At 45.0% G+C, this 22,892-nt stretch overlaps 2 protein-coding genes across 4 annotated transcripts; both read right to left on the reverse strand.

Annotated features, from left to right (window-relative positions):
* Positions 1–2,263: 2,263 nt before the first annotated feature.
* NC2alpha (negative cofactor 2 alpha) lies at positions 2,264–21,051 on the reverse strand. 3 transcript variants are annotated; one of them, XM_075673648.1, is made up of 7 exons: positions 20,877–21,051; positions 19,125–19,197; positions 17,320–17,413; positions 10,212–10,331; positions 6,963–7,074; positions 5,775–5,869; positions 2,264–3,283 (listed from the first exon to the last, which is right to left on the reverse strand). In XM_075673648.1, the coding sequence occupies exons 1-7, from the start codon at positions 20,916–20,918 to the stop codon at positions 3,142–3,144; spliced, it is 678 nt and encodes a 225-aa protein (XP_075529763.1). In that variant the 5' UTR covers positions 20,919–21,051; the 3' UTR covers positions 2,264–3,141. The 3 variants fall into 3 exon arrangements, with proteins under 3 accessions (XP_075529763.1, XP_075529761.1, XP_075529764.1); XM_075673646.1 differs by lacking the exon at positions 20,877–21,051 and adding an exon at positions 20,214–20,812; XM_075673649.1 differs by lacking the exon at positions 20,877–21,051 and adding an exon at positions 19,577–19,728.
* Positions 21,052–21,361: 310 nt separating this feature from the next.
* LOC142563112 (retinol dehydrogenase 14-like) lies at positions 21,362–22,812 on the reverse strand. Its single transcript, XM_075673643.1, has one exon. The coding sequence runs from the start codon at positions 22,596–22,598 to the stop codon at positions 21,621–21,623; it is 978 nt and encodes a 325-aa protein (XP_075529758.1). The 5' UTR covers positions 22,599–22,812; the 3' UTR covers positions 21,362–21,620.
* Between the last annotated feature and the right edge of the window lie 80 nt (positions 22,813–22,892).

The raw sequence follows: 22,892 nt of genomic DNA on the forward strand, positions 1-22,892 counted from the left end.
AGTGCAATGCCGGGCCGACCCACGGCGGAGGTGAAGCAGGCGTTAAGCGCTCCCCACACGTGGGCCGATCCCCAAGATAGTGCAATGCCGGGCCGACCCACGGCGGAGGTGAAGCAGGCGTTAAGCACTCCCCATAAGTGGACCGATCCCCAAGTTAGTGCAATGCCGGGCCGACCCACGGCGGAGGTGAAGCAGGCGTTAATCACTCCCCACACGTGGGCCGATCCCCAAGTTAGTGCAATGCCGGGCCGACCCACGGCGGAGGTGAAGCAGGCGTTAAGCGCTCCCCACACGTGGGCCGATCCCCAAGATAGTGCAATGCCGGGCCGACCCACGGCGGAGGTGAAGCAGGCGTTAAGCACTCCCCATACGTGGGCCGATTCTGAAGATGGTGCGATGCTGGCCGACCCGCGGCGGAGGAGCAGTTCGCCACTAAAAGGCCCATATTACACAGCTTTGCTGGTAATCCATCTTCGCAGGGTGGAAGGGCACCGAGATTTTTGATCGTGGCCGACAGTTTGTGTATACTTTGGAAGCACATGAACTAGCTTACACACATGAATCAACAGATAAGCAGGAAATAAGATAAAGCATGGAATCGTGTAGCCCAACATCCCGGGAGCCTTCTTTGACGTTATGTAAGTGTGTTAACTGATTCCGGTCCCCGTAGCTAATCATACATAGGAAAATGTCTATAGTACAGGACCAACGGCCGGCGTAGTGACTGCTTCAGCCAATTTAATCCTGTGCCTGCAGATAACAGCAGATTTGCTAATCCTTTAACTAGTCCTCTGCCACTTGGCAACCATTGTTACCCTGGCGCACCACCAGCTTTCTATGCATCACAAACGAGATGTGCAACTCAGCTCAACCAGAATATCGGATACTCTGCACCGTGCTTTAATTCCAACGCCTGTTTTCTTAGTTCTCACGCGCCTCATTTTCTGTACCATGGCTTTAGACTAGCATCACTCCATGCTGAATTGGCATTTCATTTTGACTGCAGCTCAGCTTTGGCTAGCTCATGCAGGAGTTCTTGCTCAGACATTTTGCAGAGCATTTGTCACCCTTATAGCAATCTAGAAGTTTGGGCTAGTTGGTCTCTGTACATTACTTAGTTGATGCAGTTTGACATCAAAACAACACTGTGGCTATGAGAGATGCTGTAGTTGTAGCAGTCAAGGTCCTCACGCTAATACTGACCAGGACCTTGTGTTTTCACTTAGTGGTTCTGACTGCCATGGGTTCTTTAATGTACACTAAACTGAAACATTAAACCAGCTTAGGTTAATAAAATATGTATTCTAGCAAAATTATTAATGCGATTAGCATTGTTCAGGTACTTCACATGCTTTCCGGTATGTTTCTATGTTTCTAACCATTCTCCTGCTAACTTGGGTAACTGGGTAGTCCATGGTCTAATGGGTAGATCGTCGGGCTGGTGTGCGGAGGGAACCATGTTCCAAACCGACTGTTTGACCAACTTTGGTTCCGTCTTCAGTGCCTTCAAAATGCACTCCTTTTAAACTGATCGCTCTCTTTGTCTCTGCTGTGAAGTTTTCGTGGACGTCTCCTCATCTAACCAAACAGCAGCTGAGGGGAGTGATGGGATAACGAGAGCGTGATGGGAACATGGGGGAGGTGAGAGGGTCGCTTGCTTATCACAAGACGTTGCCACATATGGCACAATGCCATGAAGCCAGCTGTACCTGCACCAGCGCCGCTTGGCTGCAGTAACATTATCCCAGCTGCCTGCGCACCAATTCAGCATATCATGTGCAATCGTTTATGCTATCCCCAAACTTGAGAATCATCTTTGACAGTTGCTGCACAATTTTTCACTGGTTTTTAAGTTGGCTTTAATTGGGTAAACGCTGTCAATATCCATGATGTGATATAGCACCAAGCTTCCTCTCACGGGAAGGGGGGCTCGTTTATTATTGTATATGCATAATTTGCATACCTTTACATACTTTTCTCTCTACATATTTATCGTTACATATTAAAGAATCCTTTTTCTTACTGTCCCTTTAATGTGCACCCAAAGGGCACATTAAATAGTTCACAAGCACTAGTGAATTCCGCCTGCATTTGAATGCAGTCGCCATGGCTGCGAATCGATCCCACAACCTGGCACTCGGCAGGAGAATGCCGCAGCCTCAAACCCAACATGGTGGGTTGGTCTCAGTGTATGAGGATGTTTCGCTGCATGTATGTGTCACTCCCCAAATGGTCACGGCAAGCAAGAAGCTAGACCCACAAGTATAAAAAAATCAATTTTATTAGCAAACATTTTATGTTCAACTTAAGTTACTACGTCACACCTGACAGACAACGTGGAAGGAAGGGGCCGCCTATGTACAACACAACCTCGAGGGGATGCTTCAGTGGCAGACGCAGACGTGCATCTTCTGGGACATCACGACTTGACAACGATGACGTGGGTGACACAAATGAATGAACACTCTTGGGAGGGCGATGTGAAAGGGAGATAGGGAAAACAGGGGCTGGGTACAGTGAGGGTATGCTTTATGCGGAGCGTATGGCATGCTCTGTAGGTACATCTGAAGGCTTCGCACAGTTTCGGTGCAGAGTCCCAGTCGTAAGACGGGACCGGTGAAATGCTGATGCTTATGAACAATCTAGGCTTTGTCACCAAACACTTATATTTGTATTGTTGCCATAAGTCTTGCTGCAAAGCAAGTGACCACTCTAGTGCTGCACTGGTGTCACATTGAGCTTTGGACAGGATTTGCACAAATTGGCAGAAATGCTATGCCAAGAGCACTGGATGTTTCGTCACAAGCTGTTCCAGTTTTCTGTGTGCCTTGGCTTGGCTTGCTTTTCGTCTCCTTCATCCTTGGATTTTTCAAGGAAAGCGCAAACACCCTGAACTTGATTTCAAGGCAATGAACAAGTAGGCTGCTTCACGCCCCATTGTGGAAAAATTGAAGCTGTACTGATCACTCCACTTATCATTCTAGTCAGTCTTATCAGCTGGTGACTCAAAGTGTTGAAAGCCACACGAAGCACTTCAGTCACCCCAGGGCTTGTGAATGAGGTTGGTTGCATATCACATCCGCTCTTTTTCTTTTCTTTGTGTGTGTATGTGTGTGTGTATGTTGAAGTTCTATCAAGTCCTCAAGAATCATAGTCATCGTCTGGCTTCGCTGCTGCTGAACTGGCCATGATGTTTGCTGCTGAGCTTGCCATGAGGTTTGCTGCTGAGCTGGCCATGAAGTTTGCTGGGAACTGGGGTAGGTGTTGGATGGCAGGTGGAAATCTGCAAAGAATGTTGCAGAGTGAGTGGCGAGGCACAAGAAAAAAGTGCAGTGAAGGAGTACATTAATAAAGCAAATCATTTTTGGAGTGCGTCGAAGCAAAATGCCCCACTGTCTCAGCTTTCATCACTGAAGCGTTTGATTCAATTACAGTACGATAAATACTATAGTAAGACGTCAATGTGTGTGAACTCATGCTGTTCTTTATGGCTATGCGATGCAAAAGACAAATGATGCAGTGCAGCAAAGACCTGATGGGTGCTGGCACAAACACAGTCGAACCTTTTTACAAAGTTGCATTTGAAGTGAAAATACCTTCTTTATATTTGTTCTAAGCAATTATTCGTTACATGATGACATTTGTGAGAAACATTTTATATTCACTTCTTTCCATCTGATAATTCCTAACACCTACACTTACTATACTGAGGTTTCACTGTATATATTTGCATGCTAGTGATCGTGATGAGGGACACAGAATTCTTCAGGAAGTAAGAAATCTTTATTGTTTGTGTGCTTTCATGTCACCTGCATTTCTCTGCCTGTGAGCAAGCACAGATCTCTTGCTACTCTTATGCAAAGAAGTATGTTTGTTACTGAATTTAGGCACTAAGAAGTTTCGAATTGGTGCCTCTTTGTAGCTCCTGTCAGTTGATCCATCCTGCCATGAAGGATTCGACAATCATACATTCTACACCAAAACGACATACCGTAAACAACATTTTACTAGACAGTTTTAGTTGGCCTCCGAGATCTTCAAATCTCAGAGGCTGTATGCTGTTGTTGCGGCTATCTCCCAACTGTAGCGATAGGTGGCGCTGACATCTCAAATGTTTCTGAAGTAAGAGGAGATTGGAATATTGGTGGAAGTAGGAAAACGACAAAAAACGGAGACGTACAAAAGGAAAGTTCACAATAGAGGGTCAGGAAATTGGGTTGTGGGAGTTCATCGTGTTCTTTTTCTTTTCTTAAACCAAGGCAGAACAATAGCAAGAGCTTGGTGGTGCAACACACCGCCCCGTTGCAAAGGGAATGATCATAACATCCTTCCTTTCTTTCGTTAGGCGTCGACTCATTTGAAACGAGAAGCTATCTCGAAAACACCACAAGTTTATCCATAATACTCTGTCGTCGAAGCGGCCTGAGACTAAGCGAAAGCCGTCTACACAGTCATTTGCTATGAACGAAGCGCATTTCACAAATGCAACACCAAATTCAATTCGAAGTGGGCAGCCGGGAACGGCGCCACGTTTCACGCAAACTACGCAAACCACGCAAAGATGCTAACGCTAAATCTGAGAAATAGTATGCATACGCTATACGCTATGGGTCATTTAGCATTCTGCGCATGTGCAGTGACGACCTGCTGTTTTATAAAAGCGTACACAATGGCATAGCGTACGCTAAACTAAAACTGTCTACTAACATTCTGAAACTTTGGAGATCCAGTTCTACACTGAAATTTCAGGATATTTCACAAACGCTAGCTTTTGTGAGATGGATGCGCTGCTAGGGGAGGATGCCAAGTAAGAAGAAAGGTATTGTCCAGAAAGCTGTTTGATAAACTGTCCTTGTGACTTTTTTTTAATTAAAAGAAATTTTTTTAGAGTACGCGACAAAACAGTGCATTCATTAGCTACACATAACATATTTGCTTATGCTGCAAAAATTAGAAACACAGAAGACACAAACTAAAATGATGTACACACAGTAGGTACAGCCCAACAGCTGTTGTACGTTGCTGACGCAGTCCAAACGAGGCGGAAAAAAAAAAAGAGCTCTGACGTCCACATTATCTGCAGAGCATTTTCAGCCATAGTATTAAGCCATAGTTTAGACAAGATCAATGCAATTGCAGCATGCATCAACATAGTGTTATCTTTTCATGACTTCATTTTTCGTTTCTTTTCTATAATGACCACTGCATTCGTCAGGACTACTGACGAATGCTCCATGATTACGCCCTCCTCCCCCCTCCTGCATGCTTCTATAACTTCATGCTCCCTTATATCATGCAATTGTGCCAAATCCTTACACATTTGAAGTGAGGATATTTCTTCTGTGTTTCCATTTTTGCCCTTGCTGCCCCATTGAAACCATGCTGACAATAAAATGTGTTATTTTTACTTCTTGCATGTACATTGTTCCCATCTATGCTGTGTATTTTTAGTAACTTCTGCACCAGATACCTGTATGTTAATGACACGTCAACTAGCCAGCAGGCTTCGAGAGCAGCTTTGGTACCTATAATTTTTTTTCACTTCGTTACCGGCACTTCAGAGTAGGCTTCCAGGCAGACAAGTGTTCTGTGCAGGCTAAACTGCCCCTGATGCCAGAAAAGTGCCATGTGAGGCAGTTGCAGAAGACACAGCTTGTCTCCTCTGCAAACGAGACAAGCTGCGTCTTCTGCAGGAATGGTGCAGACATAGAACGCCGCGTCGCCTCGTGTGCCCTGCTTGATTTCTTAAAACACTCGAGAGAGAGGATGCTCACGTTGGGGGGTGGCCGTAGGCAGCATTCCGAACGCCCTGATAGACTGGCGGACACAGGGCCTCGGCTGTGTTTTCACTGCTCCCGTCGTCCGTCTCCTGCACAAGTAGCATTTGAGGTTACAGGCCTCGATACGCAGGACAAAAAATGAATCCTAAAAAAAATGAGAAACGGTGTAGCATTAAGATACCCCTTTTTTTCATAACTTGCAGGTGTGCTTTTACATGCTGCACATTCTCTTAATTAATGGGAGCACTGGCCACTGTTTAAAGGGCCCCTTCGGGAAGTTTGAGCACTGCAAGCAGACAAGCGGGGCGCATTGATTACACGGGGACAATCCCATTCGCACAGTATCAAGCAGCTGCAAGATGCAAGAATATCTGAACAGCAGCTCGCACACGCTTTCTCTCGAGGGAGCCCCGCTTCCAGCTAGAGAGTCAAGGTCACGTGCACAGATGCTGTGGTAAGAGGCACTGCCTGCAATGTCACCGATCATCATATGTAACCTCCCTAAATCTGCCAATGGTAATGTGCCAGGTAGCAGAAAAAGAAAAGGTAGGTGTGGCTCACAATGTAATGACTTACAATTGTGATTACAATGACTTACAACGATTTACAATTTCTTGCAACGCTGGCTGCCATATGCGAGCCGATGCTGCTAAACAGTAAAAAAACCAAAACGTTCACTCGTGCTGGTGTTTAGCAACAAGCATTGCATGAAATCGGAGGCTTGCAATGCTCTCCTTGGATGCACACGAAACATGAACAGGCTGAGCGATCACTGCTTCAGCACTTTCTGTGAGCCAGTGAAATACAGTCAATGTCGGACTGCCTACGACCAAAAAATAATTCATGCATGCCTCTTACATGCCACCAAGGGTTCAAATCCCCACAGGCGCGTCTGAAATAGCCCTGAAGGGCTGCCAGTACACTTACTAGGCATGCATGTATTATTAAGGAATACATATTGTCTTGTGACAATTGCCCCTTCCCACTCTTGGTGTGCTTCACTGTTGCCATGTTGAGATAATCAACATGACAGTGGTGGTGGCTTCGGTAACGCCTACCTGTGGTCATGGCAAAGGCAAGTTCGAAAAATTGGGCATCCGGAAAATTGGTCGTTGACTTTATTGACTCGGCGAAAAGCTAGACAGAGAGACTAAAGAAAGGTAGAGTGCGCACAACACCAACCTCTTCCAAGTAGTCGTCCTCCTCGTCTTCGGCACTGTCCGTCTCCTCCGCGGTGGAGTGACTGGGTCCCGGTACGTCGGTGCTTCCATTCTTAGCACGCAGCTTTCGGACACTGCGAAACAGAGACCAAATAGGGAGTGTCAGGTAATATACTACCAGACTTCTACATAATGGACTACATGTAATTTATGACTCGCAATCAATTAAATTTTCTTGTGTTGTAATTTTAATGATCACATTGTTTACTCGATAACATGCACCGTAATTCAATTACCTCCTTCAGTAACCAATTACATGTAACCAGTTACTTTATTGGTGAGATATGCTGTAACAGGTGACGCAGCATTGAGAACCTGAATTTGGTGAGAACTACATTAGAATGCTTGATATCGTGCCAAGTAGCAGCCATGCGGACGCACACTTTCAGACAGGCAAACCCGAGGGCTCAGTATTTATTTCCCGATCTTAACAGGCTGACAAACTGAACTGCTGCTGGTATGTGTCGATAGCTTAGGCCCACTTAGGACAATAATGTCAGGAAATAAAATACGGATAACTTTTCTTTCAGCTTTTCACCGCCCCCAACCGGCAGCATTCTTTTTCCAAGTCCCAGCAACAACAAAGCACTGCACTTCACGGAGAACCCAGACGCTGAATAACAACGATCTTCTGCGCAAGATGTCCCTGTGTTTCAAACCCACCCTACCCGCCAGCGCACACATTGAGCGAGTTTTCGGTGCCACTTGTCTTCACAACAAAAACGAGGAAAGATGACCAACGAAACCTTTTAAAGGCAACTGTTAGTGAAGATAAGCAATCTGCGAAGGGCTGCAGAGGACCAACTGAAAGTGCCAGGCCAGCTTGTTCAGTTTACTGTACCTGTGCAATCGTAATAAATGTTTAGATGAAAGTAACATGGAAGTAATCGATTACTTTCGAGTAATTTCTTAATTACTTTTGTGTGTCAGTAATTGGCAAATGTAACCAATTACTTTTCTTTCTGTAACATGTACAAGTATGAATATAACACGTAGGACTTGATTCACGAAAACCTGAAGTCATGAAAACCATCAAGATCTGGTGACAGAAAAAGAAAGGGTATTTTGCATTTTACATTTGTTTTATGTATAAAGATTGAAGTTCGTGCTACAATTGAGGGTGCATTAGAGTCCGGTAAATATGATACATTCTCGAATGTATGCGAGCACCTGCGATTACGCTGGAATATAAGAGTCATGCATAAATAGTAGATGGACTTCACCTGCAAATTTCGATTTCAACGAATGACAACTGTGCTTGTCGCTATCATGTTGATTTAAGTGCTGTTTATTTTCCTAGCGCAATTTCGCCTGATAAAGAGTTTGATTCTTAACTTACAGATCTAGCAGTGTTCGTGCCCTCGCCACAATGTGACATTGAACGAGCAACGCTAAGCACACCTGGTCCCGCGTCTTCTTTTTCTTTGTCCTGCGTTTGGCACTATGTTTTCTTGCACAATCCAATGTACGACTATTCTGCCAACAACCACATTCAACAGCTTTCCACGACATGGAATTTAATACCAATATTACTGGAGGAATATCTACCACTACTGCCAACGTGCACAGCGGGTAGATTGCCTCAATGAGCACGAGAGGGATGGGTAGTACATGAATTTGACTAAACCTTGTTCCTTTGGCTTCGAACAGTCCTCTGGGTTCACATCTTAACCTAATAATGTGTCTTTAAACTCGCCGTTTGGCAAGGATCGACCTCGTATACAGTTCACTCTCTGCCACGGTATAGTTTCCAGAACATTAAATGTAAAAATAATTATCCAATAATACATCTAAAATAGTCACCTATGGTGAATGTCACTGCCCAAAAGCCATCCAGATCTAGTGACACGCATACTCTGAAGTGTCAAGGGTCACTTATGCACTAGAGATCACGTAATAGAATGAAGTAGTTGTACACATAAAACACTCCGCTGTTCTATGGAATGCAATGAACATTCATGTAACACATGTAAAATGCATGAAGCACAAATAAAAGCAGCAGCAGTTTGCTTTCTTGATGAAGCCATGCCAAAATCGTAGAAAAATCCATGCTTTCGATCCGAATTTCCCATGGTGGTTGGACAACAACCGCATCAGGTTTCTTTCTGGTAATTTTTGTAGGAAACACGTTCAAATAGGTTTCATCAGGCATGGTGTGTCTTTAAACTCGCCGTTTGGCAATGATCGACCTCGTATACAGTTCACTCTCTGCCACAGTATAGTTTCCAGAACATTAAATATAAAAATAATTCTCCAATAATACATCTAATGGCATCTGTCTTTTTGTCTTTCCACATGCCGTATTAGACACATTAGCATGTCTGCTGCGGCTAGGAAGTTTGGTCAGCAAAAATGATCATTTTGTCTTTAACCCAGTATCTTTATTAATCTGAAACAGACTTTACAGATATATGTGGCATATTAAGGAAACTGATAACTTGAAAGACAAATTTTGTGTCAGTGGTTGCTTAACTCTTTGCGGTTCGGTGTTGGGAGCCACTTGCCATGAGGGAACGGCCAATCTGGTCTGCTGTTGAGAGTTTCCCGGCGAAAGCTTTTATGACACATGTATTCTTTTTCGTGGTGGATGTGCTGTACCATCTTTCAGGCGCTCACACAAATGTGCACGTCTACTATTTCACCCTCTTCTCTATAGATGGCAGCACTTGAATGAGCAACCAAACTGTGCAAAAAAAAAAAAAAAAAAGAAAAAAGAAAACCACCATCAACTTGTGTTGTATTTTCGCCGGTTCTCCGCATGACGGCAATCTCAATGCGCATGTTTTACAAGAGCGATTCTCCTGGCTTCAGTGAAAGTTGCAATTACTTCGGTGAAGTGGAAAATTATATTTCTCCATCAATGAAAAAAGAAACCTCAGTAATGAATGCACGACATGCACTAAAAATCCAGGGCTACACTCAAGGGAATGCTTCAAACGGTATCATACTACTTCCAAGTACTGATAACGGATGGGAACACAAATGTAAAGAGAAAAAAAATAGATATCCTACAAAGCATTTGCGTGTACGAATATACTTTTCTCGCGCTTCGGACAAGCAAGGTAATTTCGGACACAATTATTGGTCACCAAGTCAGTGCAACTTTAAGGCTACAACATTGGTTAGCCCACTGTTATCAGGGGGGTTGCGCACATGATGAATTTACCATTTCAAGAGCCCATGACAGCTGATGCAGTAAAACGTAGCTCACCCGGTAAGTTTGGGCCGCACAGGTACCTCGTAGGGCTCCTCGTCGCCTTGGACATCGGGCACTGAGGAGACCAACTCCTTCAGGAAGAGCAGGCGTTCGTCCGCCAGGATGCACGCCTTCCTGCCAACCAATCGGGAAAGGCGGTTGGAAGCGAGGAGGAAGGGTGTCAAAAAATAAACAAATTTATTATGAAAAGGAAAGGTCGTTATCCACTGGAGGGTAGCACAAAACTAAAAACAAAGCCTGTAGCGTTTTCTTATAAACAGGTATCTGAAAAACCCGTACAACACCCAAGTCTGAGAAACCCAGAAACCTGTACGAAACTCGGGATTTTTCGGACCAGGTCTGAAAAGCCCAAAAAACTTGTACCGAAATGTGAGCCTGAGAAACCCCCAAAAATGTAAGTTCTCCAACCTGGGCTGAGAAACCCAGAAAACCAGGACTCTCGGACCCAGACAAATAAGCCCAGACATCTGGGTTTGAGAAACGCAAATTAGTTTCCGAGAAACATATATGGCTTTCCTTTGAATCTTTTTGTTACACTCAGGATAACAATTTCCGTCTTTCATTAAAGGAGCTCCATCGTGGGGATTTATTTGCCATAAATGGGTTAGGACTTATGAGATAGCTTTACTTTGGCAGCTGCTACCTAAACACATGGTAATAGAGAAACTGTTTTGCTTGGCACACACTGCAGCAAATTTAGTGAGGGTTGTTGCACATAAAATAAAAAGTTGGGAACAACCGATTGACGGCAATATATTTTATTATTTAGGTCGTTGATGTTTTAACAAATATTGTTAAACACAGAAAAGCTTTGAAGAACTCGATAATCTTTACAACTTTGGTAATTCAGCAGCAACAAGCGATATCACAATTCTGTAAATTGCACTAAAGTGAAGAATTTAATGCACTATACATTGATTTCAAATATGCCACTAATTTGCAAGTAGGACTTCTGTAAATATTGTAACAACCTAACAGAATCCGTAAACTTATATATTGCATTCATCTACCTAAGCTGCTACAACCGCGTGCAATTTACAGCAGCACAACACCTACGTTTGGTGCAGAGTTATGCATAAGTCAGATATATGCTTGAGTCTGAAATTTACCTATTCCTCTGAAATTTTAGTTGTAACTGCGATGCCTTAACTCAAAATTTGACTGTCTGGAGGTGGTAGAGTCCAGCTTTCTCTTTCAAATGCCACAAGCTCTATTCAAACAGGTCTAACAGCTGTCTAATGAAAGCATTTCTGCATTTCACATGTATCTGAATAGGGAAATCAAGAGCCAGCCCCCAGGCGAAGTCTCCACTTAAATCGGTACAGCAGGGACGAAGGAGTTCGCGTGGAAATTATGTTAGAGGCGAACGACGCATACATCCATTGTTCGTCAAATGAATGTTCACGCAGCGGCTTTGACAGCTGCTGCTGCTCACGTGAACACCAGCTGTTTCGCACAGCTTAAGAAAGATTTCAGAGACTTCACCCACCAACAAATCATGACCTCCACGGCATGGCAGAACTGCCCTTATGAGTATGGCATTTGCGTTATTCAATGCAGCAGCTTAGTTTGTGCATCGCATTCAAAACCATTTTCTTTCTACTGTGCCGCTCTGGTGCCACTGCACTGATGTAAAAAAAAAAGGAAGTACAGAGGACGCCACCATGACTAAATGAACAAACTAGAGATAGGCTAGATATTTAAATGCAATGTGGTTAGTGAATTGCAGTGGGCTAACCATTCAAGGCCACCATACACAGACCTTTGCAACGTCAACAGGCCTAAGGAAAACAAGCTGACCATGTGCACAGAAGTGTGGAAAGTGACTGCCAGGGATCTAAACAAAGCAAATAGTGCACTACTAAATACTAGAAATTTTCTACTGACCAGGCTTGACACGAACACTGCAAATCAGAAATCAGAATTATTAATTAAAAGATTCCCTAATTCACCATTTAACTAATGTATTTAGGGGGCATGCTTCAACGGCAGGACTGAAAACTTAGTGCTTAGCACTAGCTTCGAGATATAAGTACACAAAACCTACAATGACAGCCATTGCTGTGTTGTTTAATACATTTCCACGCTGTCAAAAAAGGGCAGTTTGGAAATCTTTTTTTAATTTAAAAGAGGTTTATGGTAAGCATTTGTTTCAGGTGTAAGGAATGCAAACATCTTGGCATAAAAGAAACGGGGAAAAAAAGGTATTTCTATGTTTTTACTTTGTTGTCAGTTCATCACAAAGTGCCTACAGCAACACAGGTGGAATGTGTGTTAAAGAAGTAACGACACGCGTTTCCTAAGTTGTAAAAACTCCACGACACCATTCTCATGCTCAAAGGGGCCCTCAACCGCCCTTCGGGCTTGATGAAATAACATATTCCACGGGTAGCATACGCTGCTGTGCACATCTCAGCCAAAGTTTGCTGTCGTACGCAATGCGCGGAGCTCGCAAGCGGTTCGCGAAGTCACTTTTCCATCAAACGCTCTCTTTTCAACAGAAGACCCGGTCATTCCTCTCTTCTAGACGCACTATTTCGTCATCGGATGCACTATTTCATCACTCTAGTGGATGGCTGCTATTGGCCGATAGCTCACTTGAAGCTGCAGTCGGCTACGTGGCGTAGATACCGTGGCCGTCGTGGGGTGACGCCATGAGCCCACTGGCTAAGTGCACTACGGCTCACTGACGACAACCACGTTTGGCTTATGTTTAGCACGGCGTAGGCACCACAGGCGGAACTTGTCGCGCCTACGTTAACATTCAAAAGGAAATGTCAACTGCGCGTCACGGTGACATTTAGAAGGTTGTGGGCCCGCCACTGTAGAATTCACAGTGCAAGGCATTGAAGAACAAACGGGAGCACAGTGGAGGCCATGTTTGATTGACAATAACTCTGCTTCTGCTGAATGCATTGAAGTCCTTTTTGTGGCAAAGTATTTCTCAATTAGTCTGTTAACTTCAAATGCCTTTCTCCACTTTGATAAAAAGTGGTTAAGGGCCCATTTAAAAGCATGCGACTTGGCAAGCATAATGGTAGGCAAATATTTATAATGTATTTTAATTTTGTGCTAAACTTGTTCTACAAATGTTGCACTCGGCCTTATTGATGTTATCCTGACGTCATGACACATTTCGCTGATGTGCAGCAAGAAGGCTAGGTGGGGGAACGCTGATCATAAAAAGATTACCAGAAGTGCTGCCCGCATTTCTTCCAGCTTCACTTGTGTGCATTGGTCGCAGTGATCGTGGGAATAGAGTGAGCCAGCACATAATAATGTCACCACTCATGACACATCCACCTCCAGGGTACCAACACTTGTTCGTAGAAACAAGCATTTTAACAAATCATTTAGGGCACCCCACACTTGTTGGTATTTATTTTTCTCTAGGGTTTAGAGGACTTGTTCCTTCTCTTACAATACACACACACACACACACACACACGCAGACAGACAAGTAGAAAATGTCAGGTGTGCCCTACTTAGGTGTCTTCCATGATCTGGAGAATCTCGTGCTTAGTCCAAGGGCTTTTTGTGCATTCTATTTTGTATTTCCATTTTGCCGTTTTCATCCAAATCTCTTCTTTTGTATTTCTACGATCCCCTCTCCTGGTCCACTTTTCTTTTAGACCCGTGTCCTTTCCAGAGTCACTTACTAGCCTCTCTTTAATCAAATCGCTTATGTTTAAACACATTATTAACAGTGCACACTCATTCCAAGATACGCATGCCACATATACTCCACGACTGATTGAACAGATGACAAGACCCAAAAAATAAACGGAATTCTGTGTTGAAGTTGTCAGAACACTCAACACTAAACTGTGATGCACAAAGAGGTCTTCCTGAAAGACCTTTTTCTTCGCTTGCCCATGCAATAGAATGAAAAACAACAAGAAAGGGAAGATAGTTGAAGACGTATGGGGGGGGGCTAACAAGAGTTGATTTACGAGGCGCAAGGGTCCCCACTAATGAAGCTTCCATTCAACGCAAGTGCTGGGAGCTCGGAAACACGTGCCTGGAGGTCCTTGCACATAACCACCTCGAGAACCAGTAAACCTCATTTTGGAGTACCAGCGAAAAGTTGTTTGCTTGTTTGTTGTGTGCATATGCATCTGCAGGGGGTGGGTGAGGGAGTTGCTAGCAAAAGGACAACCTGAGGTAAATGTCTCCCAGCAATTTATAGCACTTGCTGGGCTGTCACAGAGAACACAAGGTATGGAACATTGTGCGTAGCCAATCAGGTATGCCAAAGATCCGGGGAAAGCGCACAGAACATTGTACGATGTGGTCAGCACAATAAGGGGCTGCGCGGTGCCTTGCGGGTGAGGGCAATCCATAATATTTGCCAGCACAAAAAGTATTGTCATTAAGGTGATGCATCAACTAGCCCGAGACAGCTACAGCACTTCCGCAAGCGTGAACTCATAGAAATACAATCTGGGTCTTAGTCCCCCATACACTGCATAAAATTCCCAAAACACAGAGAATTGTAGAGACATTGTGGATACCAAAACACCTCTGAGAAAGTTCGTTTGTCACAATCTTTTCCTTAATGTATGCGCACCACATAAGAATGGCGTAGTAGAACACCATGAAACTTGGCAGGGTACCAGGTGCTGGCCTAACTCGGAATGACATCTTCATAATAGAGTAGGAGATAGAAATTGCGCATAAACCATTAGAGGATTGTTGTCAGTCAGGCCTCAGCTTCCTGGTAGAGCTGCTGAGATATCCTGCTAAGGACACTCGTTGGTTAGCTCTATTGGTTAACGTATGAGGAGTGCGGAGTCTATGACACTGCACTGGTTCTAGAACTGACCCTTGCAAATCCTTGCAAGAATGCACATTGTGCGCTGGTATCAAGGATCGGCCAACCAAGTCACCAACTTTGGCAGTCTCAATACCAGCTTACTTGGCAAGACAGCCATCCCCTCAAATTTGGGGGAGGGGTGGTGACAGCTGAACAAAACATTGCTTTAATGGTGCACTAGGAATCCCGCAGGAAAGTCCGGGGTTATTGGGAGGCAGGCAAGGCACGTTGACAGTCCACGGTCTGTCACCAACTTTTGCCTTGCCCGAACTGCCAGACATCTAGCGGACTAAATGTGGCCTGAAATTCCTCTCGTTCGGGTTATGGTCGAGATGTCGGGCACTACGACCAACTCTAATGTATCAATACGGCGGGCAAGAGGGCAAAATTCACCCAAATACATTCGATGACAGGTACACTTCTCATCGTTTGCATTTATGTAAGAGTTGGCAGTCGTAAAATGCAATAGTGAAAATGCCACATTTTTAGAGCTTGTATACGATTATCATAATGAAGACAATGATTTTAAGATTTTTTTTATTTGCAACAAGCTTAGGGGAAAAAATGATTAAAATATAAACAAATGCAGTCATTGAGAGATTATTTCGTAGCCCAATTTTCGCAGCAGCAACGCCAACTTATACAATCAATGTAGGCATAACAATGCAGGGCATTTCTGTACAGTGGGAAACAACTCTAGCCAGAGCATTTAATTTTGGCTACTGTTACATGAATATTGCATGCTTACACTTCACAAAACATTTATGCTTGTCTGTGGCGTGGATCATTCTTGATGCAGCTATTGAGTGTCTGTTCACAGTGCTCCTACGGAATAAGGTCTGCAAATTTGTAATAGATAATTACTATCTTGTAATGAGGGGCTACTGCGCTACAAGCTAGATAAACAGTACAATTGCCATACTCAGTGATTCAAAAGTTTTTTGGTAGTTCTCACCAAATTTTTAAACCTTTTCGGTTTCAACTGTGGTATTCTTCAAATTCCAACTTTGGGAAGTTTTCATAGGCAGAAATTGGAACGAGAACAGGGAAAAAAAGAAAAAAAAAAGAAAAGCTATGAGCTATGAAATATGGCGCCAAAAAAGGGTGAATTTAAATTGCTCTGCACCCGATTTTTTTGCATGGTGTAGCACCAAATGCACATCTTGGAGCCTGAATCGATTTAGCTATTGTTACAAATGCAGGAAACTTGGAAATGCAACGACACTTATTAGTTGCTTCCGACTTGTTCGCATTTGGATTTATGCTAAGTAAATCCAAATACCAAAGGTACGCCTGTAGTCAGAAGTGTACGGACCACAAGTTTTTCAAAAAATGTATACTTATTCAAGAGTTGAAATTTGACGAGTGCACTATAGTGTTCCGTGCGGTAAAATTTGAACTGCAGTGGTCAATTTCAGCCTGTGCGAGTAAGGTACAAAAGAATTTGACTTTTTCCTTCAAACCCATGGTCCATATACTTTTGTTTACAGGTGCACATTTTGAAGCCTGTGGATCAAGCCAGTAACAAAAGCAGGCGAGCTTAAAAATTCAACAATGCAATCTTAAATGGTTTGTCTTTGAAGTTATGCTGATACAGCTGAACTTGTTTATAAAGAAGTCACATACGACATGAAAATACCTTCGTTGTACCTGATATTCATTACACGTGTACACACTGGCATCTGAGAAAAAGTGATTGAGTCTATAAAAAAGAACTGCAAGTGTCATGCCTCCAACAGGCCACCAAAGGGTCTCCTGATAATTTTGATGGCCCATCGGCGACTTACTATGCACATATGTGACACAAGATCAACACTAAACAAGAAATGCACTTTTCTACCCTTGTAAGCAACCGTGCAATTGGTAGTCCACAAGACTAGCCTGTAGGCTTGCTGACTGCAGCCAAGCCAAGCCGTTAGCCTAAACGGGCATGTACATCCAGAATGTGCTGTTTCAAGTTGCTCTTACTGAGTATTTGACATCTTTGCTACTGGGATACGCATCTTGAACTGCGAGCAAGCAAACAGCTACTCCCCTGCAACCAGTATTCTCGGATTAAACACTGTTGGTTTCGCTGTAGCAGCAGGGCTTACAGAAATAAAGTATGACCACTGAAACATTACATTTACTTTGTTATATATGGCAACTCATTATAATGACATTCAATGTAGTATTCCTACAATGGGATGAGAATGAGCCTGCCAATGATACGTACACCCCCTGCTAAGAGAGACACCACACAAGCATGAAAACTAAAATGGTAAAGCAAAGGTCAGAGCCACTCACAAATGAGACGTGGAGAGCGTCTTGGCACTTCTCGACCTTGTGATTTCACTGGCACGTTTTACAAGGGACTCCACAAAAAGCTCAAGAGCTCGTGCTGAGTGTTGCAAGAATCGAGTGTGAGTCAAGGCAACGTACACGAGCCTAGTTTTCAGATTCGTTCACAACGCAAATCACCATCTGCAGGTTCTTGGTGATACAGAAAAAAGTGAACACTTTTTACACGACACGTAGTTCCAACAATAAAACAATGCCTGCAAGAAGGCTGGTGTAACAGCATCATTCTTTTGCTTGTGTTTTTTCATTATGTTAGGAGGCCAGCTGCACATAAGATTTGCTCAAAATTGAATAGCAGCTTCTTCTGGTAACAAAAATTAGCAGAGCTCCTAGGTGGTACCATAATGAGCTGTTAATAGTTAAAGAAATACGCTAACAGCAGTTAGGCCAGAACAATAGTTGCAGCTTAGAGCAATAGAAATATCTTACATTAACAACTTAAAAGCAATAATTCCATCAACCACAGCTATGTGCAACTGTGGTAACACTTTTCTATACTTGAGCATAAAGGGTGGTAGGTGAAACTGAAGTTTAACTTGACCATGTTTCATATGCCCTTAAACTACATAGCATGGCAAATCCCTTCGAGGTAACTGAGCTACAAAAATAAATTTTACAGGCACACAGACTGCGCATCACTGCGTGCAAGAATGACAATGCCTCCATTAACCACTTTCTTGAAAAAAGCTGTGCTGTATAGCAAGCCCACCACTTCCAATACAGTAATGATGGCTAAATTAAAATAGGATTGCCCATATTTGTGTTGTTAAGTTTGGTTTTGGTCTAGAGTACAAGGCACAGGATACAACAATACCCTTTAGAGACCCACTCTGTTGACCACCGAGCGTCCCACAAAAACTAGTATAAGGAACTCAGAAGCTGCAATGACTCAGCTGGATGCAAACGGGTAGAACATGAATTTTCCCAATCACCTTCTTTGTTGCTTCAGACGTTTTTTGAGGCGTTATCTATTATGTCTTTCTTTTCGAAATTTACAAGTAATTATATTTTTCTGAACACATGAAAGGCAATAAGTAGGGAGCTTTAGTGTGTCCGTAAACGTATTGCTGGGTTCTCGGAGAGGTGCATGGAAGCAACAAAACTCGTAGTGACGTCTGGCAACGCAGTGCCTAGCCAGAAAGCACGCAAAACTAATGCTGCAGTGAACTAAACATCCTCTTCACTACTGGTGTAAACTGTCACTAGCAACATAATCGCTACCACGCAGTATTTCTATCATTATTTTTTTTTGGTTCAACACTGTGACACTACATAAAAAATTTTCACACACATTGCAGTTACACAAAATGCCACATTATGTCTCACCAGCCTTGCTACTGCTGTCAAAGGCCCCAGTAACCCGGTAACCTGCAAACCTGAGGAAACGTACGGATAAACTAAGACTCTCTCGTTTGACTCTCTCGTGAATTGCTGCATTTACAGGGCAATATTTTTTTGACAGCGGTGAAACTGGAAAAGTTTACGAAGCCGTCTGAAGCCAGAAGGGTCATGTTAGGCAATCCGATCACTGCACAAGCTGACTAAACCACCGTCCTTGCAACTTCCATGGACACTAGCCTGAGAGTTGCCTCTGGTAATTTTTTGTAGGTAACCCTATGCTGTAGACAAATGTGGCTTTAAAGAATTGAGCAAGGTATGCACCAAGCAAAGAAAGAAACAGAACAAGAATATTGGTGACCAACAGTAAACCACTGATTAATCGAAAGAAGTACCCGCAGATGGAAGGATACAGATGATAACAGGTACTGGTGCAGCAACTTTGCCGACTTCTTCATCTTTCTGCATTATTTTCTTGATTCTTGCCTGTGAAGCAGAAGTGCACCAAAATATAGAGATGAAAAAAAAAAAACGGCATGAAAATGCACACACAAAACAAGGCCTTTGCAGTTCTCAGTAGGCATAGTTAGATGGAGAACTTAACTGCAGCTATCACATCGACCGTAGTAACTGCACAGCAAAGGAGATGGTGAAATTAAAAAAATATATATATAAAAAAACAGAACTTCACTTCGTTTGTTACGCTCAATTAATTGCCACACTCCCAGAACCAAAAATAATATGAAACCGATCAATGCAAATGCTTGCCCTCAGGCTTTCTGCTCAGAATATTCAATTCCTGCTAAACCAAAAAGCTTATTCCAAGATTCAGTCTTGCAAATACATCGGGCGATACAATACTTACAAGACAATACAATACTTAATCATAATCACTGCCCTTCAAGCTCTTTGACTAAACATGGCCACAATAAATGCCTAGTGACAATCTCTGCATTCCAAAGGTATGGGTATGCTTCATCTAAATCTGAAAGAGTCAGGTAATTGTGACCCTTTGCCAAGGCTCAAAGTTTGCTTGACGTCAAACATCTTGCTGACGCACCGACGCACTGTGCAACTGTAAAGGCGGTCAAGTTTTGCGACGAGCAAAAATGATTCGCTCATCGGCACAAACGTCGCAACAAGCGCCAATACGTGCTGGCCACCATTTCGGCTCCGTTACTTTTCCATGCTCGATGCATAACGCGCTATACAGCCACACTTATTCATAACGGCTGCCCTTCGAACTTTGCTCGCATACAAACGCACGCATGATGGATAACTCATTCGTTCCATCGAAGCGTTGGCGATGGGGAGCGTAGGCACTGTGTCGCTACCGCAAGCAAAACACGCGTGCAAATCACGGTCGCGTTGGCGCCAACATGACAACGTAGGCGAAAAAAAAAAAAAGAAAGAAAGACGGAAAAAGGACGGATAGAGAAACACAGAGGGAACGCTGTTTTAAAAAAGCATTAGAAAGGGAGGAACGTAAAACGCGAGCGAACCTTGAAAATAAAATAAGAAGCAGTGACGAAATTCGAGAGCAGCCGGTGGAGCATACGTTAGCGAGCACGTTGCTCCGTCTTCGCTTCGGCAAACAATTCGCATCTCGAGGGCGCTCGCACGATCGCGCTCTTGAAAACTGCGGACCCTTTCGATTTCCGTGGTTGTGACCACGAGCCGAGCGGAAGCTGCAGGCGGACCCGGGGAAGGGGGGGAGGAAGGGGTCAGTTTTGACTCCGTGCCCGCCTTGGCGACAAGCGACCCTCGCTACGGCGGGTCGAACGCGAGGTACGAACAACAAAAACAGAAGTATAGAGAAAAAAAAAAAGTGGAGCACGTCGAGGCGGGCGAAGGAAACGGCTTCGTACTACGAGGGAGGCCCTCGTTTTCGGTCTCTCGACCATATTGCAGTGGCGAACCGGCGCATACGCGCGCGCTCGCAACGCGACCGTCCGACCTCGAATCGTCGTTCGAACGCGACACTGGGACGTCCGCCTGACCCGCGGCTGTAAACACGGCGACATCTGCAGCGCCTATGCACGGGCCAGCAGCATTTGGCCGTGCTCGCAACGAGGCGATCCGCGTCCATTCAAAGCGCGCGTTCGTCAAAGCAATACAAGAAACGAAACGCGTCAGCATTTGTGACAGGAGAGGCGCTGGCTTACGGGCGGAAACCTGGCGTTGTATTTCTTCTTTTTGTTTGCCATGTTCGACGATGCGCCGCTGCGACACAAAAAAAAATCTCAGTACGGCATGTGGGAATTTTTTTCCAACTCCTTCGGCGGCTTTCTCTCGCCCCTGCAGCAAGCCAGGGGATTTTAATTCCAACTCAAAGCGAATTCGGCCGCACCGTGGAACGCACATGCCGCAGTTTCGTACGCGTCGAGCGCTGCGCTTTTCCGCAAAACGGTAAACATTATTTAGAATACACGGGTTATAATTCGGGTTGTACTATGGCAAGCCGCGAGTAAAATCTTACGCCGCATTTTGCACACGTAAAGTTTTTAGTCGAGTGACCGTCGGCTGGCTTTCAGCCAGTTCCGGTTCCGGAAAGAAACCACGCGCTGTGTTTGAGATTGTTTGTCAACAGGAGCGGCGTCGTGCCAAAAAGGAAACGACCGTCCCTCGACAAACAACAAAAATTGCTGAGTTGACACGGAGGGTCACGTTTATTTTACGCGTGTAACCAACCGTGTGGCCATAATGATAGTGGTGGGGATGACAGAAAAAAAAAAAGACAGGCATGAAATAAATTACATCGTGAAACTAAACACGCGAAACTAGGCGCCGCGAAGGCCGCGCACGTCCTGAAAGCCTTCGCAACAGGTTTGATCACAGGGGCCACAATAGTTTTGAACCAGCAAACTAGACGATCACAAAGTCACGACACCATAACGTTCGGGCTGGGCTCAGCCTCTGACGTCCACCGACAAGACGCCCGTCAATTTCTCGCTCTCTGCCCAAGTCTTGAGCGCCAGGTCGTCGTCCAAGGCGATGCTCTCCAACTTCTCGGGCCGGCAGTTGTAGTAGAATCGGCCCGAGTGCTGTTCGTACTCTTCGTTCACGGCGCAGTCGACGATGCTCTGGCAGCCCTGCTCGGGGGTCCGCACCGCGAAGAGCGCGAACGGAAGCAGCAGGATCATCAGGTACCAGGGCAGCTTCGTGTGGCGGCCCAGGTTGGTGTAGACCATGCCGGGGCTGACGGCGTACGCCTTCACGCCCGATCCGCGAAGCCTTCGACTCAGCTCGCGCACGAACAGTATGTTGGCCAGCTTACTGTTGGCGTACGCCACGCGCTTGTCGTAGTTGGTTTCATCCATGAGCAACTCGTTCGGCTTGAGCTTGGCCCGCTTGTACAGGTTCGACGTGACCACCACGATGCGGCTCGGCTGGGAGTTCTTGAGCCGATCCATGAGCAGGTTCGCCAGCAGGAAGTGTCCCAGGTGATTGACGCCCATCTGCATCTCGAGGCCGTCGCGCGTCAGCGACAGCGGGCACTGGAAGACGCCGGCGTTGCACACCAGCACGTCCAGGTGCATCTCGGACTTGAGCACGCCGTTGGCGAACGCCCGTATCGAGCTGAAGGACGAGAGGTCCAAGTAGCGCATGACGACGTTCTCGATACTCGACACCCGCCGAACGTCGGCGGCTGCGAGGAGGCCGCTGCTGATGTCGCGGCACGCGAGGATCACTCGGGCGCCGCGCCGCGCCAGCTCGATGGCGGTGGCCCGACCGAGACCCGAGTTGGCCCCGGTGATCACGACCGTCTTGCCGATCATGGAGCGCTTGCTCCGGCAACGGCCCCAGGTACGGACGCGCCACTGGCGCAGCGCGAGCACGGCGAGCACACCGGCGACCACGCAGAAGAATACGTTCTTGAAACCCATCGGAGATAACGAAACAGCGCAGCCGCGCTCGCTGGGGTCCTTTTCGACCGCCCCCCTTCTTCTGCTTCCTACGTGACTACTTCTTACCGCCGACCCTTTCACCGTGGGGCGGTTATCTGTGCCTCACATTGTCGCCGTACTTGTGCACGTTAGCTAGAAAGTTGCTTATTGACAAGACAAAGTTTTGTTTAGAGTAAGTTAAGGTGATTTAATTTAAAGTTAGAACATACTTAAAGAAACAAGTATGAATTATCTGTCATTGCGGAAGGATCACAATGTTTGGTCAGTGTGACC

The sequence above is a fragment of the Dermacentor variabilis genome, chromosome 11 (genome assembly GCF_050947875.1).
Source record: "Dermacentor variabilis isolate Ectoservices chromosome 11, ASM5094787v1, whole genome shotgun sequence".
Taxonomy (NCBI): domain Eukaryota; kingdom Metazoa; phylum Arthropoda; class Arachnida; order Ixodida; family Ixodidae; genus Dermacentor; species Dermacentor variabilis.